At 32.9% G+C, this 19367-nt stretch overlaps 2 protein-coding genes across 2 annotated transcripts; one reads left to right on the top strand and one right to left on the bottom strand.

The window, feature by feature from the left end:
* On the top strand, positions 1-3478 carry LOC118049868 (acyl-coenzyme A thioesterase 2, chloroplastic). The gene is made up of 5 exons (XM_035060008.2): positions 1-533; positions 1242-1419; positions 1874-2346; positions 2749-2877; positions 3048-3478. The coding sequence occupies exons 1-5, from the start codon at positions 135-137 to the stop codon at positions 3213-3215; spliced, it is 1347 nt and encodes a 448-aa protein (XP_034915899.1). The 5' UTR covers positions 1-134; the 3' UTR covers positions 3216-3478.
* Positions 3479-3667: 189 nt separating this feature from the next.
* Positions 3668-10798, bottom strand: LOC118049867 (formin-like protein 1). Its single transcript, XM_035060007.2, has 4 exons — positions 8566-10798; positions 6274-6467; positions 5343-5587; positions 3668-4940 (listed from the first exon to the last, which is right to left on the bottom strand). The coding sequence occupies exons 1-4, from the start codon at positions 10599-10601 to the stop codon at positions 4113-4115; spliced, it is 3303 nt and encodes a 1100-aa protein (XP_034915898.1). The 5' UTR covers positions 10602-10798; the 3' UTR covers positions 3668-4112.
* Positions 10799-19367: the final 8569 nt, after the last annotated feature.

The raw sequence follows: 19367 nt of genomic DNA, 5'->3' as shown, positions 1-19367 counted from the left end.
ATTAGCGGAGGAGGAGACCGTGTAGTTTTTCACCAAACTATAACACCAAACCCTTTGGTCTTATTTGATCTGTGAATCAAAGAACCCATTTGAGGAATCCAATTCCCAAAATTTAGAAGGAAAGAAAGGAAGAAATGGAATTCAATTGCTCCTCTCCAAGAACCATCCCTGTAGTCTCCACATTTGCCAACCCCTTTGACAACAACTACGACGACACCAATTCCCTTACTGGTGTCAACGGCCAAACACGGAAGCCCATAGCTTTATGGCCAGGGATGTACCATTCACCAGTAACCATTGCTCTGTGGGAAACAAGGTCCAAGACCTTTGAAAGATTTCTCGACCCTCCTAAAGATGCACCTCCACAGAGTGAATTGTTGACAAAAACTCCAAAGCAGAGCCGTACTAGTATCTTGTATGGTTTCTCTGCTGATCATATCCTGAGAGAGCAGTATAGGGATCCTTGGAATGAGGTCAGGATTGGTAAATTGCTTGAGGATCTTGATGCTTTGGCTGGCACCATCTCTGTTAAGGTACTCCAATTCTTCCTTTCTTTTTTATAATAACAATAGAAAATAATATCTGGGCTGTGCTTCAAAGTTAATTTTCTGAACTGGGTTTTCTGGATTTTTCTGGAATAATAGCACTGCTGTTGAATTGTTGCTTGCTATGTTATTTGATGAATTTTGAGTTTCAGTGGTGTAATGTATCATGGGTTTGGAGCGTTTTGTAGATATCCCCTTTTGTTGGTCTTGTAGGTGGATTAGGCAGTAGTGAAATTTCCAACCTTTTTCTCTACCTAGAGACCATAATTTGATTAGTCTGCAAAGCAAAATTATGCCTAATCTTTTTGATAATTTTAGAGTTAGCAATGTTGTGTGTAAATTGGCTTTTGGCTAGGACACGGGGAAAATGGATAGTAGACTGTATCATATGCTTGGTTTGTTGATTTTCTGTAGATGCATTAATCTTCTATATCATAGTTTTTGACGTGCAAAGAAATTTGATGTGGAATCCCCATCTGTACATTATATTTTTGGATGATTGCATTTGTTAGTTGAGTAAACTTTCAAACCTGATAATTTCAGTTATGGGAAAAGAAAAGGAACTTGTTTCCTTCAATGCTTTAATATTTTGAAATGTATTGCTAGTTCATGTAATTTAGATGAAATTTTCATCGTAGTGAACCATGCACTAAATCTTCATTTCATTTTGTGATTGAATGTTTATCGGTGTATTAGCACTGTTGCGATGATGATAACACAACAAGGCCACTGCTGCTGGTCACTGCTTCTGTTGATAAGATTGTCCTAAAGAAGCCGATTAGTGTTGACATCGATCTTAAAATAGTTGGTTCTGCCATATGGGTTGGGCGGTCATCAATTGACATTCAACTGGAGGTCCTTCAGTCTACTAAAGGTAATCTACTCTGGAACTAGCTTTAGATTGAAGATGTAATGTTCCTTGACTTTTAGAGAGAGAGAGAGAGAATAATAGGCAGAACTGATGCTGATAGAGTGTTCTCAAGTGGGTGCCAAGCCCTCTAGATGTAGTATTCCTTGACTGGCAGAGAAAAAAGGGGTAAAGTTAGAATTGATCCTGATGGAGTTTTCTCAAGTTGGTTGAGTGTTAAGCCCTCTAGTTATACTATTAGTATGAATTAGTGATAATATGTTTTGTGTGATCATTCAATCAGAATACTTCAGCTTATGTTTTGAAGAAGTGAAGGAAGAAATGCATTCAGGATGCCAATTATATTTTATTATCTCAAACTACCTGGAAGTTTTAAAATCTGGCTTATTGAATGTGTTCTTGACAATCCAATAAAACGTCTTGTTTTTGTGCTCTTTATATTTTCTCAGTTGTTTTGCAGAGACCTCTGACACTTCAGACTCAGTAGCTTTGATAGCCAACTTCATATTTGTAGCCCGTGACTCCAAGACTGGGAAAGCTGCTCCAGTGAATCGGCTGTCACCTGAAACTGAACAAGAAAAGTTACTTTTTGAAGAAGCTGAAGCAAGGAGCATGCTGAGAAAGAAGAAGAAGAAGGTAGAAGAAAAGAAGGAATTTGAGAATGGGGAGGTAAATAGACTTGAAGCATTGTTGGCTGAGGGACGAATATTCTGTGACATGCCAGCCTTAGCAGATAGAGACAGCATTCTTCTAAGGGATACACACCTTGAAAACTCCTTGATTTGCCAGCCACAGCAAAGGAACATCCATGGTCGCATCTTTGGAGGTTTCTTGATGCATCGGGCTTTTGAGTTGGCTTTCTCAACTGCTTATGCCTTTGCTGGATTGGTTCCTTACTTTCTTGAAGTTGATCATGTTGATTTCTTAAAACCTGTGAGTGCCAGCATCTTTTCTTTCACCAGTTATAAGCTTTTTGCTTCTCTCTCATGAAATATAAGCAACTGCTCCAAACCCCTCTAGTATCATTTCCTTGCATTACTGACAGTGTCAGTTTTTGCTACATGCGAAGCTAAGACATGATTTGTTCATATATTTGTCTTGAATTTGAAACAACCAATTTTCTACACAGTATTTGAAATTTAAAATGCAGATGGTGATTTCTTTGCATGGGTTGTGATTGAGTTTGTGCGTGTGTGGTAAGTCTCAGAGAGAGAGAGACAGAATTCATAGGTATATATCAACTACAGAAGCTGCATATGCAAACTGCCATCTCCATAGTTCATGCAGTCAATTTTAAGTCATGGTTTACATCAAGAAATTATGTTTGATGAACAGGTTGATGTTGGAGACTTCCTGCGTATCAAATCTTGTGTTCTTTACACAGAACATGAAGACTCAGAAAAACCACTGATCAACATTGAAGTTGTTGCCCATGTTACCAGGCCTGAGTTGAGGTCCAGTGAGGTAGGTGTCCATATTCCTTTCAGAGTAATTGCTTCTCCTTAAAAACGGCCCCTGGCTAAAACTTTTACGGTATGAATTTGATATATTAATTGACACGTGAAACTTTCCTTACACATTACCTATCCTTTTGATTTGTATGTTTCCATTTGCATTTGTCATATTTCAAACAGGTATCCAATACATTTTACTTCACTTTCACTGTGCGTCGAGAGGCAAAGGCAATGACCAATGGATTTAGGATCCGGAAAGTGGTTCCTGCAACTGAGGAAGAAGCACGCCGTGTTTTAAAGCGGATGGATGCGGAGTCCTTGGAATCCAACAAAGGCAAAAGCAAATAGGAATATATATTACAAATTCAAGACAATAAATTGCCAAGTATTTGGCATAGCTCTATTTTCACTCAACTGGTGTCCAGTTCCACGCATTGTAGGGGCAATCAATCTCACATGATATAAAGATTAATCAAGTTTGCTATATGTAAAGATTTCCTGATAAATATAGTATTCCTGTCACAAGGATATGAACTCCTGGGTTGAAATTTACCCTCCTGTATTTCAGTACCTTACTGTAAAATAAGAAATGCTTCCCCTCCCTGATTTAATGTTGCTTTAACTGTTACTTATTTGCAAGGGAAAAGAAATTGTGATAGTAATTGCATGGAAATCTGGCTCCAACTTCTAAGCACAGCAGCTCATTTTCTACTTTCAACTGAATTTAGAATTCCATCAAGATAATTTAAAAAAAAAAAAAACTTGGTACAAAAGCTACATAAGAGGGTAAGTTTACCAGGTTTGAAGTAAATATAATGCTTTTGCCAAACATTTGACATGAAGTATAATGAGGTCAAAACTACTAAAACAGACAATATTATACAGTACAGTAGAGCTTCTTCTATGTAACAGGAATATATTTTGTGGTCATGACTTGTATAAACTCAGCAGCTTTCCTATAATTGAAGTTTTCTGACAAGCTTACATGACATTGCCATTTTTGACTGCGAGTCAGCATATTGCCTTGTTGCACCCAAAGAAAACCTCCTCGTATACTAGCTATATGACAAGCATGTTACAAAATCTTTGTCATGGATTTATACACAGAAGAAAAATAAATTACAGAAATCAGGCAAGGCAGCTTCCGGTCCATGATGACCCCAACCAGCCCAGTTCACTTACCATAGGCATTTTCTGGCTAAATGCAACAATAAGTTTACCCTGATAGAACCGGAGCCACAAATATTAAGGTGATCCAGTCTCGTCATCAAAGGAATTATACTGTTTGCTTGCATTGGATCCAGAAAGAACCTGTGGCAGCGTTGGATTTACAGGAACCGGAAGCATTGGATTTACTGGAACTGGAAATTTAAGGACAGAACTAACAATTGTTCGCTCATTTATCATGCCAACTTCTTTGCAGACACGATCAAGGACACTAAGAAAGTCTCTCACCACCATGAAGATTCTGAAAGGGTGAGCCTCTTCCTTGGCTGAATTACCATGGAAGTACTCTGTGATCTCCTTTACTAGCGATAAAGCAACACTTTCTTGGGCTTGAATCCTTATAATCTCCTCCTCAGCCATTTTCATGAACATTGTCATTGACTCTGAAAATTTCTGATTGCTTTCCACCATCCCCAGTTTTTCAATTAATCGCACCACCTCACTGATATTCTCAGTGCCTCTAGAAAGCTTGGAGACATCACTGCTAAGCACATCAGAATCCATAGCAGCTGCTTTCTTCACATGGATGAGCTCTAAACTAAGACCAGAAACAACTTGCAGGCCAAGCCTCCTCCACTTGGCATCTTCACTGGAAATGGAGTTTGGAGTTTGGTTGGTCCTAGAAAGACGAGCACCTTCCGTTCTTATAATTTCCTGCACGACAAAATGCAAGAGTGTGGTCTTTCCATCTGCACCCTTGACATCAACAAGCTTAAGGAGCGTGTCAAGCTTGAAGGCATGGGCATCACCCCGGTTAGTGCCAACATTCATGCGGTTCCCTGTCTTGAGCACGGCTTCTAAAAGTTTAAAAAACATCCTGCTATTTCTCAGCTCTTCACAGGCTGCCTGTAAAAGGAAAAATCAATGAGATGCGGCCTGTGACATCTCAGATCCACCTACACCATACGACCAGCTTCACCAAACAACAATGACAAGAAATCGCAGGGAATAATTTAAGAGTACAGAAAGAAGCACCGGGACTGGTGGCTGCTTTGTGAAGTAGTGCACACATAATTTTCTATTGGATAGCTGACAAGGTACCTAGCAACTTTAGGTCATTCGACAATCATCCACAATAAGTTCAATCAGACTATCTTGAGAAGTGAAGAGCCAGATGGATACTAAATGCTCGTAAGTTTTGATGAATTTCCAAACACATAAATTCTAGGCTTGATGACTACAATTATACCACATGCAAAAAGAAGCAACACAAATATCGAAGGAAAAGGATTAGAATACTTTATTTACCTCTAGAGTTTCAAATGACTTCTTGAGGTACTCAACCTCAGACTCAAAATTGGCTACGTAAAGCATTGCATCCACTCGTTTAAATGCAAAAGGTACATCAAGCACCGCCCTCAGAAATTTCTCAGCATGACCAAGCTTCGTTGGAGAACCGTCTTTGTATTCTTTCAGTTTACGCTCCTCTTCTTTGGTAGGAGCCATCTTCAATAAACTTTCTAGAAGCTCGGTTCCAAGAGTATCAACATTACCTGCATAACAAGCGGGACTTACTTGAGTTGCTGGAACAGTAATTCAGAAAATGGAAATGTCACTGCACGCTCATGATACAAATAAAAGAGACAAAAAGAAGAAACTCCAACAGAAGCAGTGGTGGAGGATGGAAGAGACAGATCCAGCACAAAATGACAAGATGAGGCATTTACTGAATTAGAACCACAACTTGGCAAATCCCAGATGCGGTCGAGCATGGACTGGTAAGAAAATTGCTCTAGGCAGTCTAACATATCCGTAACAAGTTTATTTTATATCAAGCAGTGCCAGAGAATGAATAAATCTATAAGCAGGAATAAGCATCTCCACCAGTATTTATGAGTCTAGTTCATAGCACTCAATACTCTATTATCCACCATTGTCAACTAAATTTAACCCGAGTTTCATTTGAAATCTGACTTTCAGAAGCAAAATTCAATGCTTTGAAATTCCGGAGGCCAGAAACAATTGAATATCTTTTCTAAATTAAGCAAGGCAAAAGAGACTTCAGCAATAAAATACTGGTTCATCCGAAGCATCAGATAGAAAGGGTATTTTCTTGCAACGAAGGAGATGTGCCAGGAATTCATTCCCAGATAGAACCCCAATAAAGGAAAGAAACCAATAAGCAGCACAGCAATATGCAGGCTCTTGGAGCATGTCTGCCATATCAATGGACATTTACCTTCTAGAAGGCCTTCACAGACTTCCTCAATTGTCACATTGAGTGCCCTGAGCAAAATTGCAATGTTCTGTGCCTTTTTGGGATCGAGTACCCTGTTCTCTCGGCTAGTTGTTGGACTCACTGAATTAGGAGAAGTTGCCTTTGGTTTTGGTTTGTTGACGACAAACAGTGTTTCAATCATTTCTTCGTTCAATCTGCAAAACACCCAATTCAACCAACCAATTCATACAGGAGAAAAGAGAATATATTACATGTTATACTAAAAAAATAAAATAAAAGAGCACGTATATTTAATGTGCATACACTCATATTTCACCGTGGATTCACATTGAACAATTACTAGTTTACTCTTAGTTGGCAAACTCACAAAGCTTGAGTTTAGGGGTAGAAAGGTATTTTTATGGAACCTATTAGTCATTATAGGAAAAGAGGGGGTTAATCAGTATTTTTACATCGTTTATCCACAATATAATTACTTAATCACCCTAAAGCAAAAAAAAATGTTTTTCCTTGGCTAAAGGAGCTTTTCGGGTTTTTTGATTTTTTTGTCGGGTAAAATACGTAGATGTCCCTAAAAATAATCTTTTATGGCTTTGAAAGCAAGAACACTTTAGTTATTTTGTTATGGTATTTTTGTTATTCTCATATGGGGTTTAGAGGTGATTAGGTCTTTTAATATTTATATATAAAATAATATTTTAATTAAAAAGTGGTCGGTGCGTGCCTAGCATGTTCCAGCAAGTGGACGTCGCCCATGCCTTTCGGGTGGCGTATGCTGCACCGAAACAACTCTAAACACCACCGCTAGGTACGACATTCGATGCGTTTCACCACCCCCGTTATGGTGGTGAGACACGTGCAGTAAAAAGATCAGCGATTAAGCTTCGTCAACACATTTTTTCTTCCCTCCCTCTTTCCTCTCCCCCCTCATAGAAAAACATGCTAGTTATTGCAAAAAAATAAGAAGTCTAGTTATTTGTTTGTTCATTCAAATTAGATCCTCATTCTTTTAATTACAAGGTATTTGGTCTTGAGTCATTTATTGATCCTCATTCTTTTAATTGTAATGTATTTGATATTGAGTCCTTTATTGAATTATTTTTTTCAATTCTATCTCCTAACATTTTATTTTTATATCAAATTTAGTCTTTATTTTTTTATTGTTATTTTTAGTTTTTCTTATCCTTTTCTTAATTGAAAATGTTTTTCAATTTCATCCCTTATGATTTTTTTATGTCAAACTTAGTTCTCATTCTTTTCAAATCTATATTTTTTTCTTTTTTATCCTTTCTTTTTTGAATTTTTTTTTTTTTTAAATTTACCCCTAATTATTTTGATTGGTTAGGAATTTTACGTTGTTATTTTTTTTGTTTGCTTTTTATGTTGTGTTCCGACCGCATGATTCATGTCACAAGTTTTAAAGGTTGGACCGAATTGGTTTCGAACATTTTTAATTTCATCCATCATCATTGAGTTTGATGAAAATTGATATTCTTTGTTTTTTTACCTTTTCTTTTTATAGAGTTATCCCGATATTATGTCTCGGGTCATTGATTCAGTAGGTTCACCAAGTTTGACTCGGTTTTTTTTTCATTGCTTTTTAGTTTTTTTTTTTTTTTTTTAATTTAGCCCTTCAATGTTAGGTTGGTTTAAGAATTGAGCTTCATGATTCTATTTAGTTTGTTTTCCACGAAGTTATCCCAATCTCACAACAAGGTTATAGATTTGGTCTGATTTTTGCTAAAGCCGGATAATAAAAAAAGATTTCATGTTTGGTTCTTTCAAATGATGTCATTTTTAGAATTCACCTATGTTCATAACTCAGACATACTCGAGTTAATTTTTTTTTTTTTTTAAAATTTTTTTCTTTTTAATTTTATCATTCATCATTTTATTTGTTGGAATTGAGATTCATTTTTCTTTCTATGCAATCATCTCATTCTAATTTAATTTTTACATTTTAACAAATAAGTTTACTTAGATATTTTAAGAAAATTATAAACATATATTTTCATAATATTAACATGCATTTTTCTTTTACATTGAATCTTTTTTTTTTTTTTTCTGTTGATGTATTATTTATTAATTTTATTATTAAATTAACTGAATTTATTAATTTCATTTTCTCCATGACTGTAATCGTAGTTTTTTTTTTTCATTTTTTAAATATTTACATTGTTTTAATTTTTTTTTTCTAAGAAAAAAAGTCCCACAATGATAGATAATCTATTTAGTTAGAACTTAAAAAAAAGAAACACAAGAAAATAAGTAACAGAGGGTTAAGCGTCTTACTTAAAAGAGCTAGACTTGAGATGATCCCACACCATTTCGCGATCAGAGCTTGCTCTAACTTTGTCCCAGTGCAAGGGCTTTAGCTTTGGTTTAGGAGTTTCCCCGGCATCCTCAGTTGTTTTAGAACTAGGTGGCAACTCAATTGGCGACACATTGGTTGTGCTTTGTAATACAAAAGGCCTTGAGGGCGGTATAAGCGCCGGGGGCTTTGAAATTGGTTGGTCTGTTGGTGTGGATGATGCATCAACACTGGGAGCTTCCCATTGTCTTTGTGGTTGCAGTATTGATAGAGGAGGAGGAGGAGGAGGAGGTGGTGGTGGTGGTGGACCTGACATAGGCTGCTCCAAAACATTACTAATTCTTGCATTTAGACCTAAAACACTAGAAGTCATTCTTGGTGATGCATCTGGGCTCTTTCTATATGGCGAAGAAGAAGCTGAAGATAATAATGTAGGAGACATCTTATCATGATCCGAAACATACGAAATTCTGGTAGATGAAAATGAGCTCTTGGATGCTGACAAAGAAGGAAACATCATCTGAATTCGACCCAAAACATTTGAAACTATTGGAGATGGAGGTGGGCTCTTCTCGAGACCTCTTTCTGGTGAAGTAGAAGCAATAGACAGTGAAGGAGACTGAGCAGTTTGATCCAAACCAAATGATATTATGAGGGGCGGGGTCTTCTCCAAAACTCCGTTGCCAGGTGATGTAGAAACAGAGGACAAGGACGGAGACTGCGCGTTAAATGGAGCTGAATCGTTCAGTGCTCTACCAGGTGAAGAAGAAACTGAAGATGGTGAACTGGACGGTGTATTTTGGGACAAATTGTTTTTCAATATTCTAGCTGGAGATAAAGATGGAGACCGCAGAAGCACATTGTTTCGATGCGATACTCTAGGAGAAGTAGAAGCCGAAGACAGCACATTTCTAGGCGAAACATCTGGAGATGAAGCCGAAGGAGGAGATTTCCTCTCATTATCAACATCCATCATTGGTGGTGGCGGCGGCGGCTGTGATTGAGCAGCAAGTAGAGTATGTGATTTTGGTGTGGGACTCAAACTTAGTGGCGGTGATATACTGAGAGACTGCGACCGAGAAGGAGAAGCTGAAGTGGAAGACGAATACGAGCTCGATGAATCAATACTTTTTTCATCAAAACCTACAGCAGCAGCAAACACTCTTCTAGACCCGGATCCTCTCCCACTGAAGCTGTCTCTACCGCCTATAGATCCTCGCGGTGAGTAAAACTCCTCCTCCTCCTCCTCACGCCCATCCCTACTATTAGTGGTAGTGGTACTAATATACCCAACTTCTCCATTTCCATACTTCTGCGTGGAATTCTCCTTGTTGAGTGGTGGAAGCGGCCGGAGCTCCGGAGAATCCAGTTTCCGACGGTCCGACCCATCGGAGCTTTCGTCTAGCCTCGCTGAATTTACTAAAGTGCCCATGTAGAGAAAGTTGGAACTAGTTGAAGTAATTGATAGTTTATAGCTGTTATTACTAGTCCCGATAACTCTCGTATCTGCATTTCTGTTGCTGATATTGGATCCAGTGTAAGTCTTGTCATCGGAGAAGTTACTGCGGTTTCTCCGGCGACGAGCGTAGTAAACGATAATAGTAATGGACAAGACAATGAGAGCTGAGATGACTGCAGAGATGGCGACGAGGAGGGGTTTTTGGGAAGTGGGTTTGGGCTTGGAAGACTGGGGGAGGATAAGAGAGGAGATGTTGGCAGGGAAAGATGCAAATGTGGTAGGAGAAGGAGGGGGTGGAGGAGAAGGGTAGGAAGGGAAAAAGGGCGGTGGGTTAGGGGTAGAAGTGGAAAATGGGATTTGGGGAGTTGTTGAAGATGGCGGGGAAGGTGGGGAGGAAGATGGAGGTTCGGTGGGTGGAACGGAGCCTTCAGGGAAGAATGGTTGGTGCAGGATCCTACGGTTATGAGGAGAGGAGGTGGAGGAGAAGTAGAGGGCGGGTGCGTAGGATAAGAGGAAGAATAACAATATTGTGATGGAGGTGGAGGTGGAGGTTGACATTTTGTGGTGTCTCTCTGCTTGCCTTTTTGAAAGAGAAGAAAGGGAGAGGGAAAGGGTCGAGAGAAGGAAAGTGGAGGAGAAGGAGGAGGAGGAGGAGCATCCAGCTATGATTCTGCCGGTGAAGGTCTTGTGCTCTGTTTGCTCCTGCTATTAGTGAAGTGCAAAGGGGCCCCGACACTCGAGGATGGCCTCAAAATGATGAGACTGCGTGCTTTTTCTACGTTACAAGTAAATACTAAGTTTTTAGTTTCTTTCCCATGCACTAATGCTTTTTGAATACTAACCTTAAAAAAATTATTTCATCATATTTTTAAGTTAATTTATAAATTATTAGATTAATCTAAATTAATTATTTTTATTAAAATAATTATTTTTTATATTTATATTTTTTTTACCACTAATCTAATTAAATTTGACTAGGTCCAATAAACCATTAAATCTCTAACTAAATAGAATGAATTTTATTAGGTTAATGTCTTGTTTAATTTAAGTAGAAATTTGATTTAAATCTGATTTCAAACCTTAATTTATCAAATCAAACAGGTTTAACAAATAGTAAAAGCCTTAAAGTTTTTTTTATGTGATTTGATCTGTATTATTTTAAGATTTATTTTAAAAAATAATAATAAATCTCAATTTTTTTATGCAGTGCTGCAATATTTTTTATGAATTTTTTTTTTTTATTTTTTTTTATTAACATAGGTGTCCGGATCAGCTTGCGTATATTTCAACTAATTTCACGAATCTTGAAATTAATGATCATATAACTTCTAATGACCATTAAGGCTCGAATCTGAGACCATATAGAGATTCTTCATTTTAATACACAAAGTCTTGGCTAATGAATTAGACAAACACGATATATTTGAGGGCTAAAAGCGTGTTTGGGAGTATGGTTGTAATTGTTTTTAAAGTGTTTTTTACTCTGAAATGTATCAAAATAATATTTTTTTTTATATTTTAAAAATTATTTTTTACATTATCATAATGATTTAAAAATATTAAAAAAAAATTAAATTTTTTTAAAAATATTTTTGAAATGATAGCTAAGTGCATATGTTTTCGAAGGTATAATGATCCCGTTTTCTCTCATCTGTGTGTATGGTATAAATAGATTTTTTGGTAGAAGTACACAACCTTTTCAACAAGTCAAACAGCAGCTCCCTTCCCCATTTGGCACATGCATGGACCTTGAAGCACCGACACTTTATTGCGTTTTTTTATCATTGAAAAATAATTCAAAAAACGTTGCAAATTAGTGAATAGCAAGTGTATCGTGGGAGTTAGTAATAGTGATATTTAACGTTGCTTGGCTTTCCGTGATTTAGTTTGTAACAATGTTTTTTTAATTTTTTTTAAATTCTTAAAATAATATAATTTTAAATGAACTTCGTTATTCAAATTTTACATCAAGTTAAGAATCAATTTACCCGGTTCAAATTTTAAATTAAATATATGTTTAAAAATATATTTACAATTATTTTTTTAAATATTTTTTACACGAAAATATATTAAAATAATATTTTTATATTTTTTAAAAAATTATTTTTGATATCAATGTATTAAAATATTTAAAAATACCAAAAAAATTTAATTCAAAACACAGAAAAAAATAAAAAAATTAATTTTTTTAAAATACAAAAATAAACAATTATAAACTAATTTGAATTTAATAACATGGTAGGATATTTTATTAGATTTTTTTATAGTTAGAAATAATTCAAAAACTGTGGAAAAGTAATGAATAGTAAATACACTGTGGGAGTTAAGACATGAAGGTATGCTTGGTGTAGTGGTTAAACCTTTTGCAAATTTTTGAAATTTTTGAAAATTTTTAATTATTTTAATATATAAATATCAAAAAAAATATTATATAATAATAAAAAAATATTAGTTTAATATATTTTTAAACGAATATTCGTAACTTCCAAACTATGGAAATATGTAATCTATATTAGTGTGTACGACCCATGCTGATGCATGTCACTAGTGATATTCCTTAATTTTATAATGGACACTCATTTACATAACAACCATCTTTTCAAAATGTTGTTGGAACCAAGATGACAATAACTATATGATTATATATGTTTAGACGAGGTTGTCTTGCTTGGCACGATTGAGCCGACGGTGGTAAAATATAAAAAAGTACACGTGTTCGCTTCTCTCTACATCACACAACCTAGAGTAAGAGAGTGTTTAAAAATGAAGGTTGACTCAAATTTTTAAAAAATTTAATTTTTTTTTTATGTTTTGAATCATTTTGATATTATAATTTAAAAAAAAATAAAAAATATATTATTTTAATATATTTCAAAATAAAAATACTTAAAAAAATAACTACAATCATACTTTAAAACAATTCCAATCCCGCTTCATTAATTGCTTAGTATAGTACATTGATACATTCGGTCAAATTTTGCTTTGTTTCGTGAAATTGTCTCATTTTAGTGCGTCCTCAACACATTTGTATTAGTTTTTTTTTTTTTCATTTAAACTAATAGAAAAATCACAGGACAAATATACATATTTAAAATAAACTTTCGAATGATTTGTTTTGTATTTTTAAGATATTACAGATAGTCCTTTCTCTAGAAAAAAATAATTTTATACAATTATAAAAATCAATGATGCAATTATACATAGTATTAATAGATTCCATCCGTGCATTTTTGCTACCATTTTCATCCTCCATCCAGGGGAAACCTCTCGATACACCGCCCCTTAGAAGGGTGGAAACTATCCTCGCAAAATTAATTTTTTAAATGAATTTCATACTTTAAATTAATTTTTTAATATATTTTTTTTATTGTTATGATATGAAAATATCAAAAATAATTTTTTAAAAAATAAAATAATATCATTTAAATATATTTTTAAATAAAAACTCAGTTTTTTTTAAAAAAAAACCCTCTTACTGTTACAGACTTTACCTCCTCAATCCACTAGCACACAAAAAAACAATAATATAACTCTTTTCAGTTGAATTTTTAAATTAAAATCGGATCAACTCGGACTGTGAATATCCCTTGTGGAAACTATCCTTGCTAAATGCTAGTCACAGCCCAACTAACCATAAAAATTGCTGACTCTATATTCCATTCTGACATCATAAACATGTGATTTCAAGAGAATATGGTTGTAGTTGTTTTTTAAAGTACTTTTTCATTTAAAAAGTATGTCAATAATATTTTTTTATTTTTTAAAAATTATTTTTAAGATCAGCACATATCAAAATGATTTGAAAAAATTAAAAACATATTAATTTAAAATAAAAATAAATTTTTAATTTTTTTCAAAAACGCTTTAGAAATGCAGTGTCAAACACACCTAGATAGTGTTGAGGCTATAAAAACATCACCAAACAGCTGAAACTCTTCAAATCTCCCACCCAAATACAAATATTAGTGTTATGGATTGTTGGAAAGTGTACTAATTATTATTTTTTAAAATATTTTTTTTAATTTTTAAATTTATTTTTGATATTAGCATATCAAAACGAATAAAAAACATAAAATATAATTTTAAACAAAAAAATAAATCAAAATAATCGATATTTGTTTGAGCCGCAATTCTAAACAGGAGTTGCATCCCTTTAAATATACAATTACAAACATCTAATTTTATTTTTTTGATATGCAGATGTTAAAAATAAATTTTTTTTATTTTTTATTAATATAAATATATTAAAAATAAAATTAAAAAAATAATATTATTTTAATATATTTTTCAACAAAAAAAAAACAATTTAAAAACCAATCGCTATACTATTCCAAACACGCCTCCTCAATTCACTAGCACACAAAAAAACGATAATATAACTCTTTGCATGATATTGTTGTATGTTCATTGATATTGATATTGATTGATAGCGTTACGTTATTGTCTGTTTGCTGGCAGCAACAACGACGTTTAAAAAAAGTGAAAGTGTCACGGAGAAGAGGAACATACGTGTACATTAAAACCCGTAGACTTTTGGGGTTCATTGCCACCACAAAGACTCTGCTTTGATTCCTGATTCCCTGCAAGACTTATTTTCTGGCCTCTGCTGTACGGTTATGTCTGTTTTTATATTTTGAAAATATTTTTAAAAAATTTAATTTAAAATTTTATTTTAATTTAAAATTAATATTTATTTTAATTTTTTAATTATTTTGATATACTGATATTAAAAATAATTTTTAAAAATTAAAAAAAATATCATTTTAATATACTTTTAAATAAAAAATATTTTTAAAAATAATTATAACTACACTCTCAAATTCTAAAAACACCCATAAAAGAAGGAGGAACGAAAGTGTACATTAAAACTCATGACATATTAATTTGTGACTTTATAATATGGTTGAGTTTCATTTCAAACTTATATCAAAACCATGATACACCACATAAAATATATTTATTAAATTCTATCTGCCCGATACATTGTTTTGAAAATCTTTCAATTTGAAACCTTATTTAAATTAATTTTTATTAGAAAATGTTCGGGAGTGTGGTAAATATTGTGTTTTAAACTGTTTTTTCATTTGATAATGCATCAAAATAATATTTTTTTTGAAAAAAATATTTTTGGTATCAGAATATTGAAATGATCTGAAAACATAAGTAAATATTAATTTAAAGCTAAAAAAATAAAATTAAAAATTCTATTAAAAAACAATTTTAAACATAAAAACAAATAGGTTTTTAAATTAGATTCGGTTATTTTTTAAAAAATTATTAAAAATAATAATGTCTTAAATAAAAAAATAATACATTTTGTTTTAGAATTGATGTTGTTTGACTTCATAAATCCATGATTTAAGTCTTGAATCATATAAGTGACAAATCAGATAATTATTATATATAAAGATTTTTATTGATGAAAGCACAATCTTATATAAAGATATTTTTGTTTTTAATTTTTAAAAAAAAGTGTTTTTAATTTGAAAAAATATCTAATTTATATTTTTTTAATATTTTATAATGATTTTAATATACTAATATAAAAAATATAAAAAAATTATTTTAGTATATTTTAAAGTAAAAAGTTATTTTAAAAAAATACCGTGACTAATATTCCAAACGCCGCTGAAAGTAATGTTCCATGCAGTATTGACCTTTTAATTTTATCTCTTTCTTTAATTACAAAACACTCTGTTACCTGTCTCAATATTTGCAACTTCACGCTCCATCATTTCCTTTACAAACAAAAGAGTACTGCTGCATGATTATGACACTCAGTCATAATTATGTACATGACACATACGGATTCCTGGCCAAGAGAGGTCCACTTATTTATGGGTTTCACATTAAAATTGTATTCGGTATTGTCTTGAATTATATTTTATTAAGTGGTTTTTATATTAAAATGATATTTTTTTTAATTTTTAATGTTAGTATATTAAAATTATAAAAAAATTTAATTTAATGTTTTTTTATATAAAATACATTTTTAAAACATAAAAAAAGTATTTAATTATTATTTCTAGAGTTGATTTGTTTTTGTATTTTAAAAAAGTTTTTGAAAAAAAAGAATTTTTTTTTATTTTTTTCTCTATTTGAAATTTTTTTTTGTGTTTTGGATTTTTAACATGTTTATATCAAAAATAATTTTTTTTAAAATAAAAAATATTATTTTAATTTATTTTTAAATAAAAAATATTTTAAAAAAATAAAATAATTTCAAACAGAATTCAAAACTGTTTCATGCATAATTTTAAAACTCGGCCTGGTAGGATAACCCGGTACTGGAACCAGGTTGAGTTGAAAAAAAAATAGGAAAAGTCATGATCCATTGTGACCCGGTAAAAATAAAAAATATTATTTTAATTTATTTTTAAATAAAAATATTTTAAAAAATAATACGATTTCAAACAGAATCCAAAATTGTTTCATGCATAGTTTTGAAACTAGGCCTAGCCTGAGGTCGATTCAGGGCTGAAACCGGGCCGGGTTGAAAAAAAAATAAGAAAAATCATGACCAGTGTGACCCTATAAAACCCAGTAAAAAACCAGATTGCAACATGTTGTTTTTATTATTTTTATTAAAATAATGTTGTTTTAATTTTTTGAAATAGAAATTGATTAGAGCAATTTGGTAAACTGCTCAAAATCTAAAATTCAAATTTTAAACCGGCCAGTGACACCGTACTGGGCTTAAAAACTACGGTTGCATGAGATGGCTACCCTGCGACGACCTTGAGCATCCGCTACAGCGCAGAATTCTGGCGCCAGCACATCATGCGAGGCTGCATGCTGGATTGACTTTTGCGTCTGCTTCTTCTACGCATTCACTGATTAATTTCAACAAAAACCTTTCCTTTTGGTGGCTACGTAGTAAGAGTTTGGGGTAAAAAGTTTGCTTTCTTTATGGTTTTAAGTTTAAGTTCTGGAGTTGCTTATATGATGGCCACTAGGAGACTTATATGATTATTAATTTTAGGTCCGTGGGATTAGTCGAGGTACGCGTAAACTGGCCCGAACACCTACGTTAAACTTAAAAAAAAAAAAAAAACCTTTCCTTTTCTCTTGGATAAGCTTTCGAACAATCAATGATAATTATTTTTTCCAAATCTTTAAGACTTTTCCACTCACACTGTAGACTTTATAAAACTTAGAAAGCACCATAAGCTTTCAAAGTGGGATTTTCCAGCAGGAAAAACAGAACAGTTCCCGGTAGATTTTAGAATTTCACAAAGCCTTTATTTTATTTATTTACCCCTTTTTTTGTCTTCTGGGCAACAGCATCTCTCAAAGAAGAATCAGATCATGAAAACAACAAAAAGGAAGCTCTGAGTAACATGCATATATACATATAGGATACCCTCTGCTTCTGGAAAGCAAACGTGATGTTTTTACTGTAAAGTAAACAGCACAACATAACACTACTTGTGGATGGTATTATCTCTTACTATTTTCAGTTTGATTTTTATTTATAAAAACAATCAAATTAAATTTTATAAAATATAAAAAATAAAATCAAAACTAGTTTAAATTAACTAGTTTCAGTTTGGTTTGGTTATTTTATATTAAAAACAAAAATCTAACCGACCAGGTTTTGGTTCTACTCGGTTCTGTTTGGTACGATTTTGGTTATTTATATTAAAACCAAAATCTATATTGTTTTTTGGATTTTGTTTTGCTTTCTAATTGGTTTGGTTTTGGTTTTTTTATTTTTTTCGATTCGGTTCGGTTTTTTGATTTCAGATTTATAAAACTGAATCTAATAAAATATTTTTTAGATATTCTAATTAATTTAATTAGTTTATTTTATGGTTTGATTTTTTAAATTTTTTTTAATTTAATCAGTTTTTTTTTTAAATTTACCCCAAGATGGTATGATCTTGCAGCTTCGGATAAGAACTCGTGATTGGTGTGGACTTGCTGTCTCCCTCTTTCGCTTTTGGTAAGAGCATCTTGAAGGAATCAACTTTTTTCAATGCCCTTGACAAGAGAAAAGAAGAGTGAACGGTAGCTCGATTGCTAAAGCAATATAGTAATCAAGTGGCTAGAGATGTCTGTCACTGTCCACGCATACCTAAACATACAAAAACATGTATATACAATTATGTAGCATACTTTTAAATCCATAGTTTTAAAATCCAACAATGACAGGTTAACCCAAGATCTAAATTGGACTCAATTTCTTTTAAAATCATCCATGTAATTAGCCAATTAAATTTGAGTAATTTAATAGGTTAAACGCATTATTAAATTACATACTTGTGAGTTAACCCACAAGTTAAGTTATTATTTTGTCTAGAATAACGCTATTTTAACATAAATAAATTGATTCAAGTTAAGCTATTAACTTGTGAGTTAACATGTGATCTTGAGTTTTAGATAAGGTTATGAGCTAGGCCAGATTTTAAAATTAAACATGTATATCTCACGAGTTAACCCACGAGTTAAGTTAAATCCAATCAAGTTAAATTAATCAAGTTAAATCTAATCAAGTTAAATTATATACTCACAAGTTAAATTAAGTTATTAACTCACGACTCGTGAATTAACCTGTAATCCCGAGTTTTAGATCGGATCATGAGCTAGGCTGAATTTAAAAATTAAACGTGTGTATCTCACGAGTCAACCGATGAACCGCGCCCTAGACAATGTCATGAGTTGGGTGATGATTAATGGGCGATTTACACAGCCAGAAAGAGGCGTGGATCAATGTTCTGTGTCTGGTGCTAGATTCTCAACGAGAAGGGAAGAAAAAGAGAAGGGAAGCTGATTGGATTGCAGGAACAATGATTGTGGAAGGGAGTAGTTGCAAAAATGATCAAGACGGCTCCATGAGTTCCTTCATATGATGATTGATGCGTAAGAACGTCTCAGAAAGGAAGTGGATCCTAATTATTATAATACCAAATCGATCAGGATCATGGCTGCAATTCTGAGAAAGGAAGTGGACCAGACTTGGTCATTATTTTAAGACCAAATTGAGGTGGATCATGGATGCTTATTATTATTATTACAAGATGCACTGTTTTTGTTTTTTTAGGGCAAACAAATGGACTGTTGGTTGTTTGTTTCCATTGCCCAATCAACCTTATGATGGTTCATTGTCTTTTTCCCCTGTTAGTCTTCTGGTTTCTTGGCAACTACAGACAAAATATTACTCTAATTGTTTTTTTTTTTCATTAAAAAGATCTATTTTATAATTATCTTAATTAAATATAACATATTTTTTTAAATTTTTTTTTTTTCAAATAATAATTGCAAAAACTAGAAATAATATTTGGGAACATGTACGAACTACTTTTTCAAAAAAATTTAATTTTT

The sequence above is a fragment of the Populus alba genome, chromosome 2, assembly GCF_005239225.2.
Source record: "Populus alba chromosome 2, ASM523922v2, whole genome shotgun sequence".
Taxonomy (NCBI): Eukaryota; Viridiplantae; Streptophyta; class Magnoliopsida; order Malpighiales; family Salicaceae; genus Populus; species Populus alba.
The sequence above is the reverse complement of the archived record's forward strand: the minus strand, read 5'-3'. Positions and strand labels throughout refer to the sequence as shown.

What these genes read in the sequence shown, in the direction of transcription:
- LOC118049868 (XM_035060008.2), top strand. Translation starts at nt 135, where the DNA reads ATGGAATTCAATTGCTCCTCTCCAAGAACCATCCCTGTAGTCTCCACA. An exon ending in CTGGCACCATCTCTGTTAAG is followed by an intron (nt 534 to 1,241) that starts GTACTCCAATTC and finishes TCGGTGTATTAG; the next exon opens with CACTGTTGCGATGATGATAA. An exon ending in CTGAGTTGAGGTCCAGTGAG is followed by an intron (nt 2,878 to 3,047) that starts GTAGGTGTCCAT and finishes TATTTCAAACAG; the next exon opens with GTATCCAATACATTTTACTT.
- LOC118049867 (XM_035060007.2), bottom strand. Translation starts at nt 10,601, where the DNA reads ATGTCAACCTCCACCTCCACCTCCATCACAATATTGTTATTCTTCCTC. An exon ending in CTCAAGTCTAGCTCTTTTAA is followed by an intron (nt 6,468 to 8,565) that starts GTAAGACGCTTA and finishes GGTGTTTTGCAG; the next exon opens with ATTGAACGAAGAAATGATTG. An exon ending in AGTCATTTGAAACTCTAGAG is followed by an intron (nt 4,941 to 5,342) that starts GTAAATAAAGTA and finishes TTCCTTTTACAG; the next exon opens with GCAGCCTGTGAAGAGCTGAG.